At 38.4% G+C, this 21,407-nt stretch overlaps 2 protein-coding genes and 1 long non-coding RNA gene across 3 annotated transcripts; 2 read left to right on the top strand and 1 right to left on the bottom strand.

Moving 5' to 3' along the window:
• Positions 1–3,467: 3,467 nt before the first annotated feature.
• On the top strand, positions 3,468–10,838 carry LOC119476037 (putative monooxygenase p33MONOX). Its single transcript, XM_037749213.1, has 9 exons — positions 3,468–3,663; positions 5,911–6,041; positions 6,249–6,312; positions 7,011–7,186; positions 7,321–7,435; positions 7,532–7,659; positions 8,258–8,367; positions 8,785–8,948; positions 10,174–10,838. Exons 3-9 carry the CDS (start codon positions 6,288–6,290, stop codon positions 10,386–10,388), a joined length of 933 nt encoding a protein of 310 aa, XP_037605141.1. The 5' UTR covers positions 3,468–3,663; positions 5,911–6,041; positions 6,249–6,287; the 3' UTR covers positions 10,389–10,838.
• Positions 10,839–13,267: 2,429 nt separating this feature from the next.
• On the bottom strand, positions 13,268–18,354 carry si:ch211-247j9.1 (rho GTPase-activating protein 22). Its single transcript, XM_037747609.1, has 9 exons — positions 18,303–18,354; positions 17,031–17,144; positions 16,684–16,891; positions 16,459–16,591; positions 16,185–16,258; positions 15,806–15,927; positions 15,398–15,623; positions 14,250–15,200; positions 13,268–14,171 (listed from the first exon to the last, which is right to left on the bottom strand). The coding sequence occupies exons 1-9, from the start codon at positions 18,352–18,354 to the stop codon at positions 13,931–13,933; spliced, it is 2,121 nt and encodes a 706-aa protein (XP_037603537.1). The 3' UTR covers positions 13,268–13,930.
• On the top strand, positions 16,103–18,593 carry LOC119475155. Its single transcript, XR_005203727.1, has 2 exons — positions 16,103–16,390; positions 18,332–18,593. It is a non-coding gene; the product is annotated as an uncharacterized LOC119475155 (long non-coding RNA).
• Positions 18,594–21,407: the final 2,814 nt, after the last annotated feature.

Genomic DNA, 21,407 nt, shown 5'->3' with positions numbered 1-21,407 from the left:
TTATAAATAAGAGGAGTTCTTCCACGGAGAGGAAGACTGAACTAGTTAGGGAGATGCTCTCCACTCCTCTGTATGCAAATGATGCTGAGGAGGAGGAGTATGGAAGTTTTTATTGGACTTTATTATTTGTAATCCACAGAAGACATTCCACAAATGTGTACCATGATCTGCAAATATTTCACTATCCACACAAATGCATTTTTGTATTTGTGTTGTGTAAAGTTACATACATAAAAAAGACCAAAATATGTTTTTATTGTGTTATAAAGTGGTTACAAAACAAGTGAAGACATGTGCAGGGACATATATAAAGAAGACCAAAATGTATTATACAGAGAAAGACAAATAGCAAAGTACAAACTAGTATTATTAGAATACTATAAACAACAATCTTCCCCTCTTCCACATTATTATCTTGCAGTTTTTTTTATTGTGTTAAATATTCACATTCTTTTACTAAATAATAAAAGTCCTGTTCCTGTATAAAAAAAATAAACATGCTTAAAATTAACTTTAATTCTTGCTTATTTTATGAGTAGTTTGGTGTTGTAAGTTTGTAATATACTTTTGTACTTATTACCTGAGTAAAATGTTCTGTATTTTTTTATATATATATATATATATTGTGTTATAAAGTGATTACAAAACAAGTGAAGACATGTGCAGGGACATATATAAAAAAGACCAACATATATTATACAGAGAAAGACAAATAGCAAAGTACAAACTAGTATTATTAGCCTATTATAAATAAGAGGAGTTCTTCCACAGAGAGGAACAGAGAACTAGTGTGGGAGGTTCTCTCCACTCCTCTGTATGCAAATGATGCTGAGGAGGAGGAGTATGGAAGTTTTTATTGGACTTTATTATTTGTAATCCACAGAAGACATTCCACAAATGTGTAACATGATCTGCAAATATTTCACTATCCACACAAATGCATTTTTGTATTTGTGTTGTGTAAAGTTACATATATAAAAAAGACCAAAATATGTTGTTCAAACTGGAGAGATTTTTTTTTTTTATTGTGTTATAAAGTGGTTACAAAACAAGTGAAGACATGTGCAGGGATATATATAAAGAAGACCAAAATGTATTATACAGAGAAAGACAAATAACAAAGTACAAACTAGTATTATTAGAATACTATAAACAACAATCTTCCCCTCTTCAACATTATTATCTTGCAGTTTTTTTTTTATTATGTTAAATATTCACATTCTTTTACTAAATAATAAAAGTCCTGTTCCTGTATAAAAAAAATAAACATGCTTAAAATTAACTTTAATTCTTGCTTATTTTATGAGTAGTTTGGTGTTGTAAGTTTGTAATATACTTTTGTACTTATTACCTGAGTAAAATGTTCTCTATTTTTTTATATATATATATATATATTGTGTTATAAAGTGATTACAAAACAAGTGAAGACATGTGCAGGGACATATATAAAAAAGACCAACATATATTATACAGAGAAAGACAAATAACAAAGTACAAACTAGTATTATTAGCCTATTATAAATAAGAGGAGTTCTTCCACGGAGAGGAAGTTTGAACTAGTGAGGGAGGTTCTCTCCACTCTATGCAAATGATGCTGAGGAGGAGGAGGATGAAGAGGAGGAGGAAGAGGAGGAGGAGGAGGAGGAGGAGGGACCAGAGGAGTGAATAGGACACTTTAAAGATCCCATATTGTAAAAAGGGAGATTTTTATGTATTTTATATTATAAAGCAGGTTTAAGTGCTATATAAATACTGTGAAAGTATCAAAACACTCAATCCATGGAGAAATACACACAGCCCGTATTCAGAAACTGTGCGTTTGAAACAAGCCGTTTGGATTTCTGTCCATTTGTGATGTCACAAATATACAATATTTAGAACATTACACGGTTTTAAACATAAACATTCTAAATGTGTCCCAGTTTATTTCCTGTTGCAGTGTATGTGAATGACATCAGCTGACAGGAAGTAAACAAGGACCCAAGCTGTTGCCTAGCAACGCAATTATGTTGCCATTCCATTGAAATGCACTAAAACGGAGCGTTTCAGACAGAGAGTGAATACAGGTATATTCAGACAGACAGTATGAGGAAAACAATGTGTGCCACTAGGTGGAGACAAACAGACACTTTACTCAGTTACTTATATCCTTCAGTGAATCAATACAAATCTGCTGAAGTCATGAAACAAATATGCTAAATGATAGGAAGATGTAGCCTTCAGCCAATCACATGACAAACTTGTCCACTCTTGCCTTGGACATGGTGTTTTAGAGCTTGAGTTAAGATTTGTTTTTTGTTTTTTTTATTATAATTATTATTATTATTATTATTATTATTATTATTATTATTATTATTATGTATTTATTCAAATACCAAAGTTTTGCTGTATGTATTATTATTATTATTATGTGAACAATTTTACCAAAAGTGTTCAATATTAGATAAATAAGACATAATTTAGAAAACGATTATGTAACTAAACATTAATATAACTATTAATATGCTTGCTTTTCCTTTTTTTATTGCTTTTTAAAAATAAAATTTCTCTCTAATTTTAACGACTTATTTGCTTGATCTCGCTTTCTGTATTTCAATGTTTTCAATGTCGTTTAAACGTAATTTTAATGTTTTCTTGAAGTCTGGTGTTTAATACATTTAATATGATTTTATGCCCCTGTAAAGCACTTTGAAAGCATTTTGTCTTGCCTTTTATTTCCAACAGTTTACAGTTTTCATTATGTAATTTATCATCAATCATTGGAATTAGAGAAATAAATATTACCAGCAATAGACTGTATTGTGAAAAGAAGCAGGATGGAATAAGATTTCGTAATAATGAGCTGGGTTTTAGAAATATATTGGATTATTTAATTATTTTGTTATATTACATATTTTCTCTATTTAGAAAAATTATATATTTGGCTATTTATTTAATATGTAGTGTTTAGCTTATTTTTTGGTATTGTGCATGCATGAATACTAAAAAGTTTTATAATATATATTTTTTTTTCTTTCTTTCTTTTTTATTTAATTATTATTATATTTATATTAGTTTTATATCTATGGCTGAAGGTGGGTTTAAACTCAACTCTCGCGATATTCACTTTGAAAGCACTTTGCCTTTTATTTCCAACAGTTTACAGGTGTTTGTTTTCATTATGTCATTTATCATCAATCATTGGAATTAGAGCAGGATGAAATAAGAGCTGGGTTTTAGAAAAATATATTGGATTATTTTATTATTTTTTTATATTACATATTTTGTCTCTATTTAGTCATATTATGTATTTATTTAATAGGTAGTGTTTAGCTTATTTTTGGTAAATAAATAAAAATAAAAAACAGTTTTACATAATTTTTGTATTTATTTTATTTTATAGTTTTTAATTGATTTATTATTATATTTATATTAAAACTCTTTTATATGTCTATGGCTAGAAGGTGGATCTAAACTCAACTCTCGCGATGTTCCACGAGAAGAGGCAACGTAACGTAATCTGCCATTCCATCCGCATCCATCCATCGAGGAAACGGCGATTATTTATTTATCGGACACAATAATGGCTTCAACCCAACAATTCCGCTGTTTTATGATCTATTCAGTCGACATAGGAGGGCCGAGGATATCTCAGTCGTCGTCTTGAAGCCTCCATTACCTCCGGTGAGTAATAAATAAGTTGTAAACCGTTATCTTAGCTGACTGGCATCTTGTCCTTCAACCAGCCGCGACTGGTTCCGCTATCTAGTAGAATGGAATCCTGCCAGCTGCCACCAAACTCCACTCTTAAAATACACAATTTAACAATAAACGCTTCTAGGTTGACGTATGTAAAGTTAAACCTCGATTTTTTTACATTTTGCAAATATTTAGCAACTATTCTTCAATTCGGCATGAGTTAAAATACACCAAGATTAATTATTATAGGAAAAATTGATGATTTATCCTCTGTGTCCTCCCTCACTCATTAACGATTATGACTAACCAACATTTATCATCAATCATTGGAATTAGAGAAATAAATATTACCAGCAAAAGACTGTATTTTGAAAAGGATTTCGTTATATTGAGCTGGGTTTTAGAAATATATTGGATTATTTTATTATTTTACATATTTTGTCTCTATTTAGTCATATTATATATTTGGCTATTTATTTAATAGGTAGTTTTTAGCTTATTTTTTGGTATTGTGCATGCATGGATACAAAACAGTTTTATATTATTTTTTTATTTATTTATTTATTATTTTATTTATGTGGGACTAATAAAGGAATATCTTATCTTATCTTATTACATAGTTTGTCTCTATTTAGTAATATTATATATGTGGATATTTATTTAATAGGTAGTGTTTAGTTTATTTTTTTGGTATTGTGCATGCATGGATACAACACATTTTTTATATTATTATTTTTTTATTTATTTTATTTTGTATTTAATTATTATTATATTTATGTGGGACTAATAAAGGAATATCTTATCTTATCTTATTACATAGTTTATTTTTATTTAGTAATATTATATATGTGGATATTTATTTAATAGGTAGTGTTTATCTTATTTTTTGGTATTGTGCATGCATGGATACAAAACATTTGTATATATATTTTTTTATTCAATTCAATTCAATTCAATTCAATTCAATTCAATTCAAACATTATTGCAGGCTCAAGGTCTAGATAAGAGAAAAGAAAACAATACATTACAATACAGGAAGCACTATATAATAATACATTATTTATATTTAATATATTAAATGTATTCATATTAATATGAATATATACATACATTATTATTATTATCATTATTATTTTATTGTTTTTTATTTAATTATTATTATATTTATATTAATTTTATATCTATGGCTGAAAACACTTGCTTGCTTGATAAACCCCATGACACTAAATGTGAGCTTTTATTTTGAAGTAAATCAGTGATGCAGCTCCTCTGCTGCTGCAGCAGGAATTATGTCATCATCCAACCAGCTTCCTCTGGAAAAAACCTGCTGTCATCTGCTGGTTATAACAGAGGATAAGCTCCCTTTGTTGTTCATTTCCACTTTATCTTTCCCTCTCTTTATTTTTAGCAATATTCCTTTCTCACCATTTTGTAAAAATAACCTAAAACAAAACCTATAGTTTAACGTTATTAACTTGCATAGTCAGTCACATTGTTGAAGCACACAGAATGTCATTTTGAATAATTTTGGTGTTTACATTTGCAAAGATTCCTAAAATGCAAGGCTGAAATTAGATTAAACACGTGTATCATGATTAAGCTTGCAGAAAATTGATCAAAATTTGATCGAAATCGCAATATGGCCTATACTACAATTTTCAAATCGCAGGATGTGCAATATTTGTTAAAGGTGAAATGTGTTTCAAAGTAAAATTAAATATTGTCTTGCAGCAAATAAGACTTCATATTCTACAGACTTAAGAAAACATCTTTGTTTGGTACAGATCCTTGCAAAAATCACAACATAATCATTTTAATGTTTTTCAATGAAAATGAGAATAATGATGCAAAAAATATCATTCCCTCTAATATCGCAAATCATATTGCAATTGCAATAATTGCAATTCCAGTAAATCGCACAGCCCTAATCATGATGCACAACACATATTTATTATTCATATTTATGTGTGATGTGATGGTGCATCCATATAAAATGTGGTGGTGCCTTTGAGTTTGAAGTTTTCATTGAAAATAGGCTCAACATGTCATTGTGCTGAAACGGGAAGAAAAATAACAAAAATCCCCGTACAGTTTGGATAAAGATATCTTCTGACAGATGAAGGGGATGTGTAACTACTATGTGTTTCACAGTTCTTTATTTTTAGATGAATCTGCTAAACATTTAACTTTGTCACACATTCAGTTGACCTTTGACCTCTTTTGTCTCCATAGTCGCTTTCCCTGGCCTAGGCTGCTACCCACAATGCATTGCCAGGCTTTGTGTGTGTCAGACAGACCGATGTAACTGTTGCTGCTGCTGCCACTTCACCAGCCAGTCCACTTCACAACAACGCAGCCGGAAGGTAGGATCCTGTTGAATGTCCGCCTTATTTAAGCTCTACATTGCTGCTGTAATCTGAGACATGTAGATATTCATGGGAAATTATAAAGGATGAGGTGGGTTGAAGAATGAAATGTGTTTATCTGCTGCAGAGAAGACTCTTTCTGTTAATTACTTCTGTATGTAGATCTACTGATGTAGAAACCTCTCCCTGTCTGTTTCTTTCCAGGTCCTGTTCTGGTTGATCTTCTTCATTCTTACTGAAATCATGTCTGGATCAGGTGATTTACCAGGTGAGTGTTTCATGCAGCAGCAGAAGTCTTGACGTTTCCGTCTGGGGCTGTTTTTCATGGTTTGGGCTCGGCCACTTCATTCCAATGAAGGGAAATCCTAATGCTACAAAATACAGCAACATTTTAGACCATAGAGTGCTCTGCAACAGGTCCATAAAGATATGTTATTCCCACCGAACCCCATCCAACAACTTTGGGATGAAAAGAGCTCTATAAATAAAATGTATTATTGTTATTATTATTATTAGTTTTGACCTTCCAGGAGATGGCGCTATGCCGCAATTGTTTACTAAAGTAACTTGAAGATTAAACATTAAACATTATAACCATTCCTACACAGTTCTCCAACCATTTATTTTGTATGTATATGTAGCTACATACTTCTAAGACATTATAACAAAAACAAACTAAAACTAAATATATAAAAACTAAAACTAAACCTTTCTGAAGAACTGAAACTAAACTAAAACTGGAAAACACACTCTGAAAACTCACTAAAACTAAACTAAAACTGGCAAACACACTCTGAAAACTCACTAAAAGTAAACTGAAATGAAATCGAAAAGTCAAAACAGATAAAATAAAAAAAATAATTGAAAATTCAAATCTATTATAACCTTGGCATTGAGTGCAGTATTCTTCTCTTCTCCTGTTAAAAGCTGTTGTTTAGTCATCGTCGTTGTTGTTTGTGTCCGCAGCCCTGGAGGGTCCTGGGATGGGCGGGATGAGGCTTCCCATCGGGATGACCCGACGAGCCCTCAGCTACGACGACAACATGGAGGCCCCCATGTCCACGCCCCCCCACGACATCAGCATCAACAACCTGTGGAGACGACCCATCATACCGGAGAGGAGGTTCACACACCTGGCTGAGGTGAGACAGACACAAACACACACAGAGCTGCTTTACTATTAAATTATTCGGTTTGATCATAAAGTGTGTAGATGATGATGATGATGATGATGATGATGATGATGATGTCGTTGTCGTTGTGTTTTTCCCACCAGGACGATGAGAGTGGTGCAGTGAGTCAGTCTAAAGTGCCATACAGCGCCCCCTCCAGGTCACCAGTTGTAGTGAAAACTAAGGCCTCCTCCATGATTATGAACTCTCTCATCACCAGTAAGTGGGATCTGTTAATGACCATAATAATCTCTATTAAGATAGATTGTCACTTTGAACCATCATTAAAGCTTTTTTTCTCTCTCTGTCTCTCAGAGCAGACTCAGGATAGCGTGTACAACTTCGAGCAGAGAGCCGGGCTCACCGACACCAGCTACACTCCCCACAAAGGTCTCACCGCCGAGGAGACCAGACTCCACCACCGCATGCCCGAATCACTCCAGGTAAGAAACACATTTTAACACGCACACACCAAACGTGTACAACCAACCATGCAGGTGATTATTTATTAGCGGGCGTTCGGACAGAAAACAAGTTGTAAAATTGTGTTCTATTTTATTGTGATTTTATTAATCACATATTTCGTTGTATTTAAATCGGATAATTTGATCTGTTTTATTGTTATTTTACTATTCATTTATTTTATTGTATTTAAAGTGTATCATTTTATTATATTTTATTATTTTATTAATCACTTATTTTATTGTACATAAGTTGTATAATTTTATTATATTTTATTGATATTAATCACTTATTTAATTGTATTTAAGTTGTATAATTTTATTCTGTTTAATTGCTATTTTATTAATCACTTATTTCATTGTATTTACGTTGTATAATTTTATTATATTTTATTGTTATTTTAATAATCACTTATTTTATTGTATTTAAAGTGTATCATTTTATTATATTTTATGATTTTATTAATCACTTATTTTATTGTTCATAAGTTGTATAATTTTATTCTATTTTATTGTTATTTTAATAATCACTTATTTTATTGGATTTAAGTTGTAAAACTAGCTTGTTGTTGCTGTTTAGAAACTACAGATCCAGAGCATGGAGGTCAAAGAAGAGCGGAACAACTCCTCCGCCCAGTCCACTCCATCCAACACTCCTCACAGCTCCCCAAAGCAACAACAACGCAACAGGTACACACACACACAGACACACACACAGACACAGAGTCCTGTTGTCTAAATCCTGTTTAAGAATTCATGCTGACCAGACAATGGGAGACACTAAAGGTGAATAGGGTGAAATATTTAACGAATAGATATCACCATGAATCTTCCCCAGTTGAATACTGACATTAAGACAATTATTTTTTCTATTACAAGTTTTCTGAAATGTTCTGTTTAAATATGCAAATGAGGTATTATCTAATGCTAACGTTTGGTGAATTTAGGAGAAATCTACAGACACAAGTAGACACAGTAGTAAAATAAATACCTAAATGTGTATTTTGGATGTTTTCTTTCCACTAGTCTGAAGGAATCAAAGCAAAATAGTCCAAAAAACTCAAAACCAATGTATGAAATGTAAGGTTTCACTCTGTGTTTGTGTAGGGGTTGGTTCGGCAGTACAAGTTCAGAGGTCAGCATGAGCTCTTCCAACAGCAGCGTGGACCTCGGAGCAGGAGACGCAGCTGTTGAACGGTGGAGCGTGTTCGGGCCGCGGCCGCTCGTCCACAAGTCGACATCTGACATGGGATCAGACCCTACAGCTCCAGGTAAACAGCATCGCCTCACTGTGGGACACTGAATCTTGACACAAAATAGCTTGAAGTGCTCAGAAGTTTAAGGATTTAGTTTATTGGTTGTCAGCAAAAATTCTTCCCATGGCACCGTTTTTACTAAACAAACAAACTGGAAAAGGAATCTCTCCAATAAAAGCTCAAAGCTCTGTTTGTTCAGGGGTAAACAGACCAGGATTTGGGTTAATGGCTCAACAAATGACCTTCAGACTGACGCTACACACTAAAATATAGTGCAAGTCTATTCACTTATTGACTTTGGCTACCAGTGAAGTTTTTTCTGCATCCCAGTGATATAAAAGTCACATCAGACCACTTTAATTTGGAGCACTGACGGCTGCCGAGAACCAACATTTATGATCCTGTTGGTTTGGAAAATCAAAATCTTGTTTCCAGGATGACTGTAGGTAGGTAATTTAAGTATTAGAGGTTTGAGGAATGACTTTTCTTTTGTGTTACTCGGCTGGAAAAAAGGGTTTGTAGACTTTTCAACAAACCAAATAACTGCTTGATCTCATTCACAACATGCTGGAAAACTCACACTAACCTGTGTTGGTTTAATCTTCTATCATAAATGGATGGATATTGACATTTATAATAGAGGCTGATGCAGTAAAGTAAACTTGAAGACAGAATATGTTCATCATTAACAGAAAAGCCTTATTCTAACACACTATTTGGTTTAAAGATTAACGTAAAATATGTTTTTGTTTGAACAGGCATTCATTTATATGAGACACTGCTGCCCTCGAACTAAACAGGAAGGCAGCTAAAAATATTTTCTTTTCAAATTCAAAGGCATTTATTTGCGCGGCCTGATGCAATATTGCCAAAGTGCTTCATGAATGTTGACAAAAATGTTTACATTTATTCAAAACAACTGTTACAGTGAATAAATAGTAAAAAAGTAAGCAAGTAAAAGTTTATTCAGCACTTTGCTAAAACAAGGTTACAAAGTGCTTTTGTAAAAAGCATTTGAATAATAATTTCAATCAAAGTGTCAACTGTAGATTCAGTGCTCTCCGAGTGCCATTCTAGTTTCACTATGGTATAGTAAGCCATGGGAGAACTTGAACCAGGACTGAACGGGGCAGACTGTCAGACCCTGCTGCAGTAAAATGAAAGGTTTTCTAAATGGACTCTGGTGCTCGGAAACACTACCGCTTTTGTGAAATGATTTTTTCTTTTCTCTTTTTCCCAGCTGGCTTTGCTCTGCAGGCATACCGCGGTGCCCACAAGCCGACCCCCATGGAGGTAATGAAGTCTCAGGCCACGCGGCTGGCTGACAACACCACCGCTCAGCAGGTGGCCCCTCCCAAGATGGAGATTCCCACGGTGGAGGGTCGACGGCAGGGAGCGCGACCACACAAGCTCAAACCAAGAGACATGAACATCCTGACGCCCTCCGGCTTCTGAGAGAACATCTGCCGAAGCTGCTCGTCGCTCAGACGCCAAAAGGTCCCATGAAATGAAACTTACTCTGTGGTGTCATCACGTGTTTGAAATGACGTCTTCATCCGTTGATGTCATTATAGATATTCGGGGTGAATCCTGCAGGTCTGACTTTGCAGATAAATCTGTTTGAGTACAACTTGGGTCTCATTTTCGTAGTTTTGTACATCATTCCTGTCAGTAATAATAACATTCAACTCAACAAGGTTATCACTAGCGTTTCCATTCAAGTATTTTTATGCACAGTTTTAAGTATCACATTGGAAAAGCTGTATGAAACTGCATGTAAAAACTTGTTAAACCTCAGAGCCGTTTCATGGGACCTTTTAAAGCTGCTCCAACATTCAGATCACCATTGTACTATCCACCATCTGCACCATGGAAACAATTCTCGATAAAACATTTTTAACAATTTCTCATCTCCATCTTTGAGGAGTTTAACGTGTTGCTTGGCTGTAAAATCATCTCTCACCTTTTTAACCGTTACATCTAACTAATTCAACCTGGAGGGCCACTGACTGATCTTGAGATTTTAGTCCAGCTGAAGGTGAAGACGATGTTTAAAATGATCCCCTGTAAATGCACTTTATCTCCACCAAATGCTCGATTATCCAAACCCTCTCGCGTTACACAGCCCTCCAGGATGCAAACGAATGGGACAAAAAACGTCCTTCTTCGTTGTTGATCGTCTTAATATCCTCTAAAAACCTTTCACTTGTCTTCTTAAAGGGGCATTTCAATAAGCAGGGTGGGAAGAACAAGTCTAACCAATTCCTAAAACCAACAGATCAAAACAATCCAAAAACAATTGTAAAGTCTCAGGAAGTTTGGCAGGCTCCTGCTCACTGAAACATTCCACTTATCTGTTTTGTTACACCTTTATTTTATATAGATGTTTTAATTTATAGCTTAAGATTTTTTTATATTCTACTGTAGCAACAGATTTTGTTCATTTTGGGATCTGAAGAAAAAAAATGTGTAAAAAATCAGAGCTACATGTGGCCAGGACTCACACACTGACGGTGCAAAATTGGAAATTAGTTTTCAGTGGGTGAGCTCACTCAACATGTCAGCCTCTGTTTTCCACCAACGGTCAAATATGAAGGATGCCCGTTACTGTTTCTGACGAGTTAACAGCTGCTGTGTGCACGCTCACTGAAGAGACAGATCCTGCACAAACCTTGTGTTGCTCGGAAAAAAGTGAAAGAGCTTTTCAGTCATGTAGTCGTCGACATAGTCGTGACAGAAAGTGACTGAGTATAGTAGGTTTTATTCTAGATGCTGCAGCGACATTTCAGCAGCATTTCTGCAAGATGATGTGTGTGTGAAGCTTCGTAGAGCTTAATGAGCTCTGATGATTCATCTGTCAAATTAAATGTAGCACCTGGTTGATTGTTATTATTTCACTTTTATTAATAATTGGAAGCAGACTGTTTGCTGCTAATAGATTCCATGTGACACAGCAGTGGAAGTGAAAATGTATGGAGGACAGAACTTGCCAAAACAAAAATAAATAAATAAACTACTCAATAAATTAGTATATATTTATGAAATGCAAAGGAAAAATTGTGCAGAAATAAATTAAGAAATAAATGTATAAATTCATAAATAAATAAATACATTTAAAAATAAATATAAAATGAATGAAAAAATAAATGCAAAAGTAAATAAATAAATTTAAGGAAAGATTAAGAAAAGTTAAACAGAAGAGTAAATAAGATAATTAATACAAAGATAAATAAATAAAGTAGCTAATTAAAACAGAAATATCAATTTATGTCACATTTTATTGATTAATTAATTGCTACATTTATTTTTAATATTTTTTTTTTCTACATTTAATTACATAAATATTAATTTATCAAGTCATTTATTTATTTATTTTTTTAATTTGGCAGGTTCCATCCTCCATAAAAATGTCATGTCCAAGTCATTTGCGACCTGGCGTCAGTCAGATGTTGTGTTGACTATTCCTAAAGCCGGGTACAGAAGACGACACACTGCTGTCAGCAGCTGTAAATATTAAATGAATATGACTGTTTCTGTTTCTCCGTTAAAGATTATGTTTCCTAGTTTGTGTTCACAAGTGCTCCTGTGTTTTAAAGTGTGACGCTGTTCCCTTTAAATCTCTCCCTGACTGAAGTCTTCTCTGTGTGGTACAGTAGTGTGACTCTGTAGTACAAATTGACTGAATCACAGTTTATCTGTTCAACATGTTTCCAGTTGATGGTAAAGAGACATTTTTCTTGATTTGTAAAGTGAATCTTGAGAATAAATGTTACATTCTCATCAGGAAAAACGAGTCAGTGCTTCGATATTTGTTGTTTTTTACAACTTCTTTCTTCCACCGAGTTTGACAAAGCAGAACAATTACATTTTAACTGTTTAATACCATATAAATATAAATGTAATTATGTTAATTTAGTGAATTCCAAAACCTCCTGCCGGGTCTGAAAAGTGAAGCTAATGCTGAAGTGCCTTAAACTTGCATTCTCTCTAATATCCAGCAGGGGGCGACTCCTCTGGTTGCAAAAAGAAGTCAGATTGTATAGAAGTCTATGAGAAAATGAGCCTACTTCTAACTTGATTTATTACCTCAGTAAACATTGTAAACATGAGTTTATGGTCTCAATCGCTAGTTTGAAGTCTTCTTCAATACAGCATGATGTTTATTTAGTAAATTATGGTCCCATTTAGAGTCAAATAGACCATAAAGCAGGAGATGCTTTAGGGCAGGGCTACCTTGTGATTGACAGGTCGCTACCACGGCGTTGTCTGGTCTGGGAGTTGTGTTAAACAAACCAGTAACTGTGTTTGTGTGGAAACAAAACTGTTTGTGGCATCTGATTGGCTGATATTGGCTTGTTGCTCCTCCATTATCAGTCAAAGGGGAGCTTCCTAACAAACCTGAACTGTCAAATTTAACAGAATTTGGAGGACAAACAAAAACCGAAATTAGTCCAATTGTATTTCCCAGCAGGCCTCAGTGATTAATACCAATTACAGCAGATAATCTGGGGTCTTAAAGTCAACCAGCCCCACCGGACACATCATGTTCAAAACTGACAAATACACTGAAAAGATTCACTGATTTATACTGAGTTTATTTTTCAAGTAAAGCGTGAGAGTGTTTTATTGCAAAAGCATCTTCATGCAGAGTGAACAGGACTCTCTTTATGTTTGTAAAAACAGAAACGTCTTCACCCTGCTTCTGTTGGAGTGCAGTCAGTCTCACTACTCATTTCATACAGCATCCAGTCAATGTGTCTTTGTTAAAGTGGAAAAACAGTGTGTAGCCAGTGAGGAAAAATGTCCAGTTGATTCAGATCTGTAGCTTAAAGTTTGCTTGAATAATAACATTTGATTGTTTGTTTCATTCCCAACAAGTCCTGCTATTTATCAGAGCAAAGTCAAAAGGACATGATGCTGCATTCAGCTCACGGCCAGAAGCCCAAACCCTCCATTCCTGTCCGACCTATCCATACCCTTCATCTTTCTATCCATGTTCAGAGACTCCCTCCTCCTCTTCCGCCTTCATCCCCTCCTCTTCTTTTGATATCTCCGTACATCTGGAAGAACAGCTCCATCTCTCTCTGCAGCGTGCTGTTGCGTTGGTCGGCGTCCTCTTTGGCTCGCTCCATGTTACGGATCTTGATCTCGGCGACGCTGCGGCTGCGCCTCTGCTGCTCTAGTCCGACCCGCAGTACGGCAACCTGCCGCTCCAGGACATCATTGCAGCGCTCCAACCTGCAGAACACACACAGATATATATCATATACAGTTTAAATGAAGGCCACTTTGAGTGTTTATGTGCTGGTGTCTCACCTCTGTATCCTGGCCTGGTACTCGGCCCTCTGCTGGGCCATCTGATGCCGCAGCTTGGCCAGGAGTGAGTGAGCATCTCTGGGTTGTGATTGAGGCTCAGGCCCCTGGAGGTCTGGAGGAGCAGAGGGGAGGAACACCTCCGAGCTGCCCGTACTGAGAGGGCTGTCACTGAGTACAGAACCGGAGGCTGGGGAGTTAGGGTGGTGGACGTCATCATCATCATCATCATTGTCTTCATTGTTGTCTTCTTGATCGTCATCATCACTGTTTTCCTCTTCTGCTACCTGACCTGAAGGCGACCTTTTAGGTCTCTTTGGCGACATGTCAGGGCTAACCACAGCATTACTGCTCTCGTCCAATGGTAGAACCTCGCAGGAAGACCATGAAGAGGAGGAGCGCCTTGTCTGCCCCGCCTCCTCTAGCTCCACCTCCTCTTCACAACATCCAATATGACCCCCCGGATCATTGGTTTCAAAATGTCCACCGGTAACTTCCTCCAACCTCTGACGTGGAGATGGTCTGTCCAGGTTGTCGTAGGCAGAAAGGTTGCTGTCCTCCTGACCCTCACTGCTGCCCCCGCTGGCTGCTCCTGGTGCTGCACCCTCTTCCTCTGCAGCACTGGAGCTCCAGAAACCAGCGCCTGCCTCTACTGGGCCAGGCCAGGCCTTTACCCAGCTCATGAGCATCACTCTGGGCTTGGAGCTGTCTGGCAGTGGATGTTGTAGCTCCAGGCTGGTTGTAGAGGCTTGGATGTTTGCAGAGGATGGTCCTTGGCCAGCGTGGCGCTGGTGATAATCTACATTGTGTCTGTCAGAGTGGTGCTGAAGAGGCTGACTGGAGGAGGGCAGGGGGTGGAAGCAGTTCTCTGGGTGGGAGGAGGTGTAGCGATGGCCGAGGAGTCTCTTCTGGCCAGAGGACAAGTCTGATTTGGCGGAAGCAGAGTAGGCGCAGCTACAGAAAGAAAGGAAAGGTGGTGTGATGGATATGAGACAAGGGAAAGTTTGCATAGAGAACAAGAACGTTTGCATAGGGAGGAGTTGGTTGGGTCAAACAAACACTGACTTGTCTGTGAGATGTTTGTTTGAGATGTTGTGAGTGTTGGTCAATGGCGAAGCTTTGTTAGAGCATTTAGAGCAGGTCTGTCGTACCTGCGGTTCTGTTCGTCTGCGGCGGTCTCTCTGGAGCGCTCCACGATGAGAGGCATAGACAGCTGGCGGAGGCAGGGCGGCGGGTGGAGATGAGGCTGCCTCAGAGCACTTGGTGATGCACGCAACCCTCCAGGTGGACGGGCGGAGGCAGCTGTGGGGACTTTGGCAAACAGAGACTCGTGCTCTCTGATCAGCTCCAACATCAGCACCTTGACCAGTGCTGCACCTAGAGGACACGGGTAGAGAGATTAAGATTAACAAACACAAGGTTTTCATCCAGGAGGCTGCTGTTTGTGTCCCGTACGCTCAGTTATCACTTTACAAACATATCATTGTAAACCCAATCACAATAATAATATTATTTTGAATCAAAAAAGAATAATTCATCATTCACATGGTGCTGTCTACCTCCCATGATGCTTTGCGGGTCTTCAGCTTTGGCTCGGAGGATGTTTGGCCCGAACACAGTGGCCAAGTTCTGGCCGCTCATCTTGTTACTGCCTGAGTGACTCTGGACCTCATTTAGAAACCTAAACACACACACACACAAAGGCACTTTACAGGACTTTACAAACTGTAACTCAAGAATAAGAAGAAACCCACATTTTTTGAGTTATGCTCTGTCTGCAGTAAATTTGCAAGTTAGGATTCCCTACTTTTGAATGCTGAATTCTTTCAAATGCAAAACATTCAAATTCCCATTTCCACTCAATATTCCATGACACAAGACAAATACTTGTATGAAAACGTAAAGACTGTCTAAATAAGGTTAGAGGGTTTTTCTTACTGGCAGATAAAGCTGAGCAGGTTGAAGTTTGCAACTGGCAACTCATGAAGAAGATTCCTCAACTCCCCCAAAACCTGAGAGAGGAAGAATAAGAGGATGGGAGTCAGGAGTCTTAATGTTTTAGTGCCAACGCCCTACACCTGTAAACACACCCAAACAGTGATGTCACGGCGTCCTGGAGTACACTTGTACATCACTGCAGCCAGGTGAGAAGTTTATTTTCAGGGTGTTTTAAGCTGCTCTTTAACTAACGAATTGTTTGTGCTGCAGTTACCAGTGTGCGGTCACTCGACAGCTTCTGAGCACAGAGCAGGAAGTCCTGGTAGCGTCGGTAAGGAACCAGGGGCTCCGGCAGCTGTCTGAGGTAGAGCTTCAGCAGCGACGCCACCGTGTGGACGTCTGTGCCACTGCAGGTGAAACACACAGCTAGCTAACTTCTTTCACACAACATTTTAAAGGACAAGTAATCAGAAAACAGAAAGTGGAGGTGGAGTTGTACCTGTCGAAGGACGGCCTCTCCCCTGCATCAAACGCCTCCTGCAGCTCTTTCATCAGACTGGCCTGTCCCGGCTGGCAAAACAAGCCCACTTCTTGCAGGCCACGCTCCCGGATGAAGTTCACACACTGCTCCACCACCAGAGGAACTAAACGCACCCCATAACGGCGCTCATACAGCACTGTCTCCTCCAGGCGCTGACCAAACACCCCTGCAAGGGAGGAAGATTTTAACCAAGGTCCACCACATCCAATCAGAAACAAGATGACCTTCTCTTGCTCATATCAGTGAAGTCAAGTCCAGTGTTTTCCTGTATCTAGTTTCTGAACACACTGTGTGTGTGTGTGTACCTGTGAAAGGGATCCAGACTCCCTTGTTGAGGCTCTTGAGCCACTCGTCACCCTGACCGGCGCTGTTAGACAGGAAGAAGTACGAGCCTGGGCTGGCCAACACGTCTCTGTTACCTGCACACACACAAACATGGAGGTTTTAATCCAAAATCGATGTCATGCTGTGATTAAAATGTAGTATGTCACTTCACTTCTATAACATTATCGGATTAGTCATGGACAGTTTACGTATCAACATCGATACAGCAGAACCAGCTGCAGACAATGGTTGAAATTCCACACCAACGTGCTATTAAGTACGCTAAAACACCTATGTGAGACTTTTTAGTGTTTCCGAAACCTTAGTATGAAACCAATAGTACACAAATTGTGTATTATATCTGGTGAAATATTACAATATGCAAACGTTGGACATAAATATCAGCATGAATATCCCACAATGCAATGCGACGGTGACAACAACATTCATAACAGATGTTGTTGGACAGCTCTGTAACATCTCAATATTTTAAGTTTAAGATTTCACTTTGCTAGGCGTCATATGGTTTTTAAATTAATTCAGACTCACATGAGGTCGGTACGGGTTACCATGGTTACGCGTCTCCAACCGACAAGGAGGCTCTCAGGCAGTGACAACATAAACTACTGTTTATTCACACAAAAGTATGTTGAATGATAGTATACATATGCACGCATACGCAGTGTATTTTCTTATTCCATGGCGTCTACATTACCCACAATGCAACTTGACCTACGTTCCAAATCGCACACTTTTTAATTTTACTTTTAAGTACATATATTGGTGAATTTAGGAGAAATCTACCCACGCAAATAAACAACGTGTAGTAAAATATATCTTTCCAAGACATGTTATGGAAGCAAAATAGTCCAAAATTTCAAATTTGAAATTGAAAAAAATGTTTTTTCCTGTAGTGACTCCCCTTAAGAAAGTGCCACCTTGACTTAAGTTGTAGCTCAAGAACAAAAAAATCAACATGGGAGCACCCATGTCAAATATATATACATTAACCCCCACTAGCAGTCACCATGTCCCATCATGCTCCACTGTCCGTCCTCCTCAAAGTCACATCAAACACACACGTGCACACACTCACCTCAGATAAAAAGCCCTGACTCAGCATTTAACAGATGTCACTGAAGGGCAACACACACAACTAGAGTCCTGGAGGGATTAACTAATAATAAGCTGATGTTGTGTGTGTGTGTGTGTGTGTGTGTGTGTGTGCGTGTGTGCATGTGTGTGTGTCTCACCTTTGTGGCCTGTACTGTCATGTTTCCAGGACTTGAAGCAGCTGAGTCCCATGCTGCAGACGCTCAGCGCAGATTACACACCACAACGACGACGGCGATGTGAACAATGTTTTTTTTTTTTTGCAGAAAGTTTAGAGGCTGAGACGGCAGCGGTGCATAAAATATAAACACATCACTTGTGATTTTCTTTTTCGTCAGTCTCAGGTCCCAACGGTATCACCACCCAGAGTAGAAAGACATCCTGGTTGATGTATGGCCATGAAGAGTTGTTCCTGAGGGCAAAAAAGCCTTTAAAAAGGACACTTTATTGGTGGATATGAACCCTTAAATGCAGGTTCCACCTTAAGAGATTTGCAGAGAGTTCCTTGGTAGATGTTTAACCTTAAGTTCCTGGTGGATATTGTCTTCTTAGAGCTCCTTTTTTGATGGATTTAAGAGATTCCAGTTAAATAATCGGCCTTTAAGAGATTTTAGAGGCTGAAAACCCTTTAAAAGAGTGATAATATTTAAAGGTTAAAGGGAGGTTCCATCTAGTTACATGTTCACAGTTCCTGGTGGGTATTTAACATTAAAAAATACAGTACCATGTAGCCTTAAAAAGAGATTTCAAATGGATGTTTAAACATTATTGAGAGGTTTCAAGTTTTCGCTCCAAAAGAGGAGTTCCAGTTAGAGATTCAACTTCTAAAAACACATCTTGAACCTTGCAGAGAGGTTTCTGGTGTTCATGCTAACTTCAAGTTAGCCTAGATGGCCTTGAAGAGAGGATAATGGTAGATACAGAACCTTAAAAAACAAGGTTTTTGGACGGTTTCCCATCATTAAAAAGAGGACATATGTCTTAAAGAGAGCTTTCTTGTGGATGTAAGGCCTTACAGGGAGATTTTAACCTCAAAGGGAGGGGTGTCTGATTGGCACCGAGCCTTAAAGGGACATCTTTGGATGCAGGATCACACCTTCAGGAGCAGGTCTTCATGAGAAGATCCTAGGTCCCATGTGGAAATGAAGAAAAGTTCCTGGTGGATATGGAGAGAAAAGTCCCAGGATGTTGTCACCTTTCCCAACTCAGACTCTTCTTGAACTATTCTTAAAATACAACTCTCCCTTCTCTTCTTGGAAAGCTCCATTGGCCTTTGGATGCACAGACGGTTTCAGTTAATTTATTTATAAGACAACATTTGATTTTTCCAGCCTCCTCACAAGAGCCATCTCTCCAGACAGAGTCTCTGAAAACACAAATGTCTCTCTGGTTTCTGACTGATTCCTGACAGAAAGTGTGCAGCAAAAACGTTCCAAGTTGCTCGATGCAGAAACTTCTTCAGATTGGATGATGCTGGTTCTTCTTCTTCTTCTTCTTCTTCTCTTCTTAAACATCAGCCTTTACCACAAAGGACTCAATTCAGGTGCATTCGTCCACATCTAGAACGCCCCATCTTCATTTGTCCTTTTGCTGCTTTAAAGGGGACAGACGTCCCGTTCACACCCATGAACTCCCAACTGTCTCCAGTCCTCTACAGCACCAGGAGTGAGATGTACTATGGACTATAGCATGTCTCACTGTATGAGACACAGGATTATTCTCTTTATATTACATTAGATTTCTCTCTGTGAATGACGGGAACATGTTTTCTCGTCTCTTCCAGCGGCCATGGAGTCCAACTACTCCATCGTCCATGAGGAAGGAGACGATCTTCCCTCCTGCATCCTCCCTCCTTCCTTGTCTCCCTCTCTGTCCTTTGCTTTATTAGCTCCTTAGCTCCATTTCCAGGACTCCGTCCACACATCTGAATGTCCACGTCTTCGTCATCCCTCTTCCTCCTCTCCTCCTTCTTCCTTCCTATCTGTCTCTCCCGTTGTCCCTCTCTTTGTCCCCGTCTGGTTCGTCCTTCTGTCTTGTTCCCACTATCCTCACCCTCTCTCTCTCTCTCTCTCTCTCTCTCTCTCTCTCTCCATTTCCCAGCAGTGTATGTGCCCCCTTGTTGCCCCCCTCCCCATTTACCTCATCAATAACCATGGCTGTGTGTGTGTGTGTGTGTGTGTGTGTGTGTGTGTGTGTGTGTGTGTGAGAGGGCTGTGCATTAGGAAAATTGGTTCTCTGCGACGCAGCGCTGTTTTACCAAAGTAATCACAGCTGATGGTGAGAGAGAGAGAAAGAGAGAGATGATCTGGCTCAAATTCTGCTGCTGTTGAAGTATGGTCTGCTGCAGCACACACACACACACACACGCACACACACACACACACACACACACACACACACACACTGTCACCATGATTCAAGTGGACGTAAAAGCGAGAAAGGCTGGTCGGTCCAGTCAACTTTTGAACTCAATTAAAGTATGAGGGACCTCTCTCTCTCTCTGTTTGTCTCTTCCTCTCTCAATACAGTCCAATTCAATAAAGCTCATTGGCCTAAAGTACAGTACAGCATGCAGTATGTTGTTTCTTAATCAATACACGCAATCAAATATTAACAGTTGTCCTGCCTATAGGCTAACATATACACCAGACACATATTATCCCAAAACCATGGCCAGGATTTCCACCAGATTTTTGAACTTTTGGGTGATAGTCGCCGTTCATCTGGAACAGGCCGTCTGGTTATTCCCCGTCCACCAAAACTGGTGAAACTGCCTTTAGCTTTTACGCGCAAAGCAGCTGGAACATCCGAATATAAGATGTGGACGTAGTCACCTGACGTCACCCATTGGTTTGTGGACATCAGGTCGTTTCTAGGCCTCGAGTTCAGCATTTTGGCCGTTGCCATCTTGGTTTTTAGGCCGTTGCCATTTTGGTTTTTGGCAGTCCTCATCTTGGTTTTTGGCCTTTGCCATCTTAGTTTTTGGTCATCGCTATCTTGGTTTTTGGCTGTCACCATGTTGGTTTTGGCTGTCGCCATCTTGGTTTTTGGCCGTTGCCATCTTGGTTTTTGGCCGTTGCCATCTTGGTTTTTGGCCGTTTCCATCTTGGTTTTTGGCCGTTGCCATCTTGGTTTTTGGCCGTTGCCATCTTGGTTTTTGGCCGTTTCCATCTTGGTTTTTGGCCGTTGCCATCTTAGTTTTTGGCCGTTTCCATCTTGGTTTTTGGCTGTTGCCATCTTAGTTT

Source organism: Sebastes umbrosus, chromosome 17, assembly GCF_015220745.1.
Source record: "Sebastes umbrosus isolate fSebUmb1 chromosome 17, fSebUmb1.pri, whole genome shotgun sequence".
In the NCBI taxonomy this organism is placed as follows: Eukaryota; Metazoa; Chordata; class Actinopteri; order Perciformes; family Sebastidae; genus Sebastes; species Sebastes umbrosus.
Note: the sequence above shows the minus strand (reverse complement) of the source record. Positions and strands in the feature narration are given on the sequence as shown.

Coding starts and splice junctions, on each gene's coding strand:
- LOC119476037 (XM_037749213.1), top strand. CDS start 6,288: ATGTCTGGATCAGGTGATTTACCAG. Junction 6,313..7,010: donor TGGATCAGGTGATTTACCAG/GTGAGTGTTTCA, acceptor TTGTGTCCGCAG/CCCTGGAGGGTCCTGGGATG. Junction 8,368..8,784: donor AAGCAACAACAACGCAACAG/GTACACACACAC, acceptor GTGTTTGTGTAG/GGGTTGGTTCGGCAGTACAA.
- si:ch211-247j9.1 (XM_037747609.1), bottom strand. CDS start 18,354: ATGGGACTCAGCTGCTTCAAGTCCTGGAAACATGACAGTACAGGCCAC. Junction 16,892..17,030: donor AGTCTGGATCCCTTTCACAG/GTACACACACAC, acceptor CCTCCCTTGCAG/GGGTGTTTGGTCAGCGCCTG. Junction 16,592..16,683: donor GAGAGGCCGTCCTTCGACAG/GTACAACTCCAC, acceptor TTTCACCTGCAG/TGGCACAGACGTCCACACGG.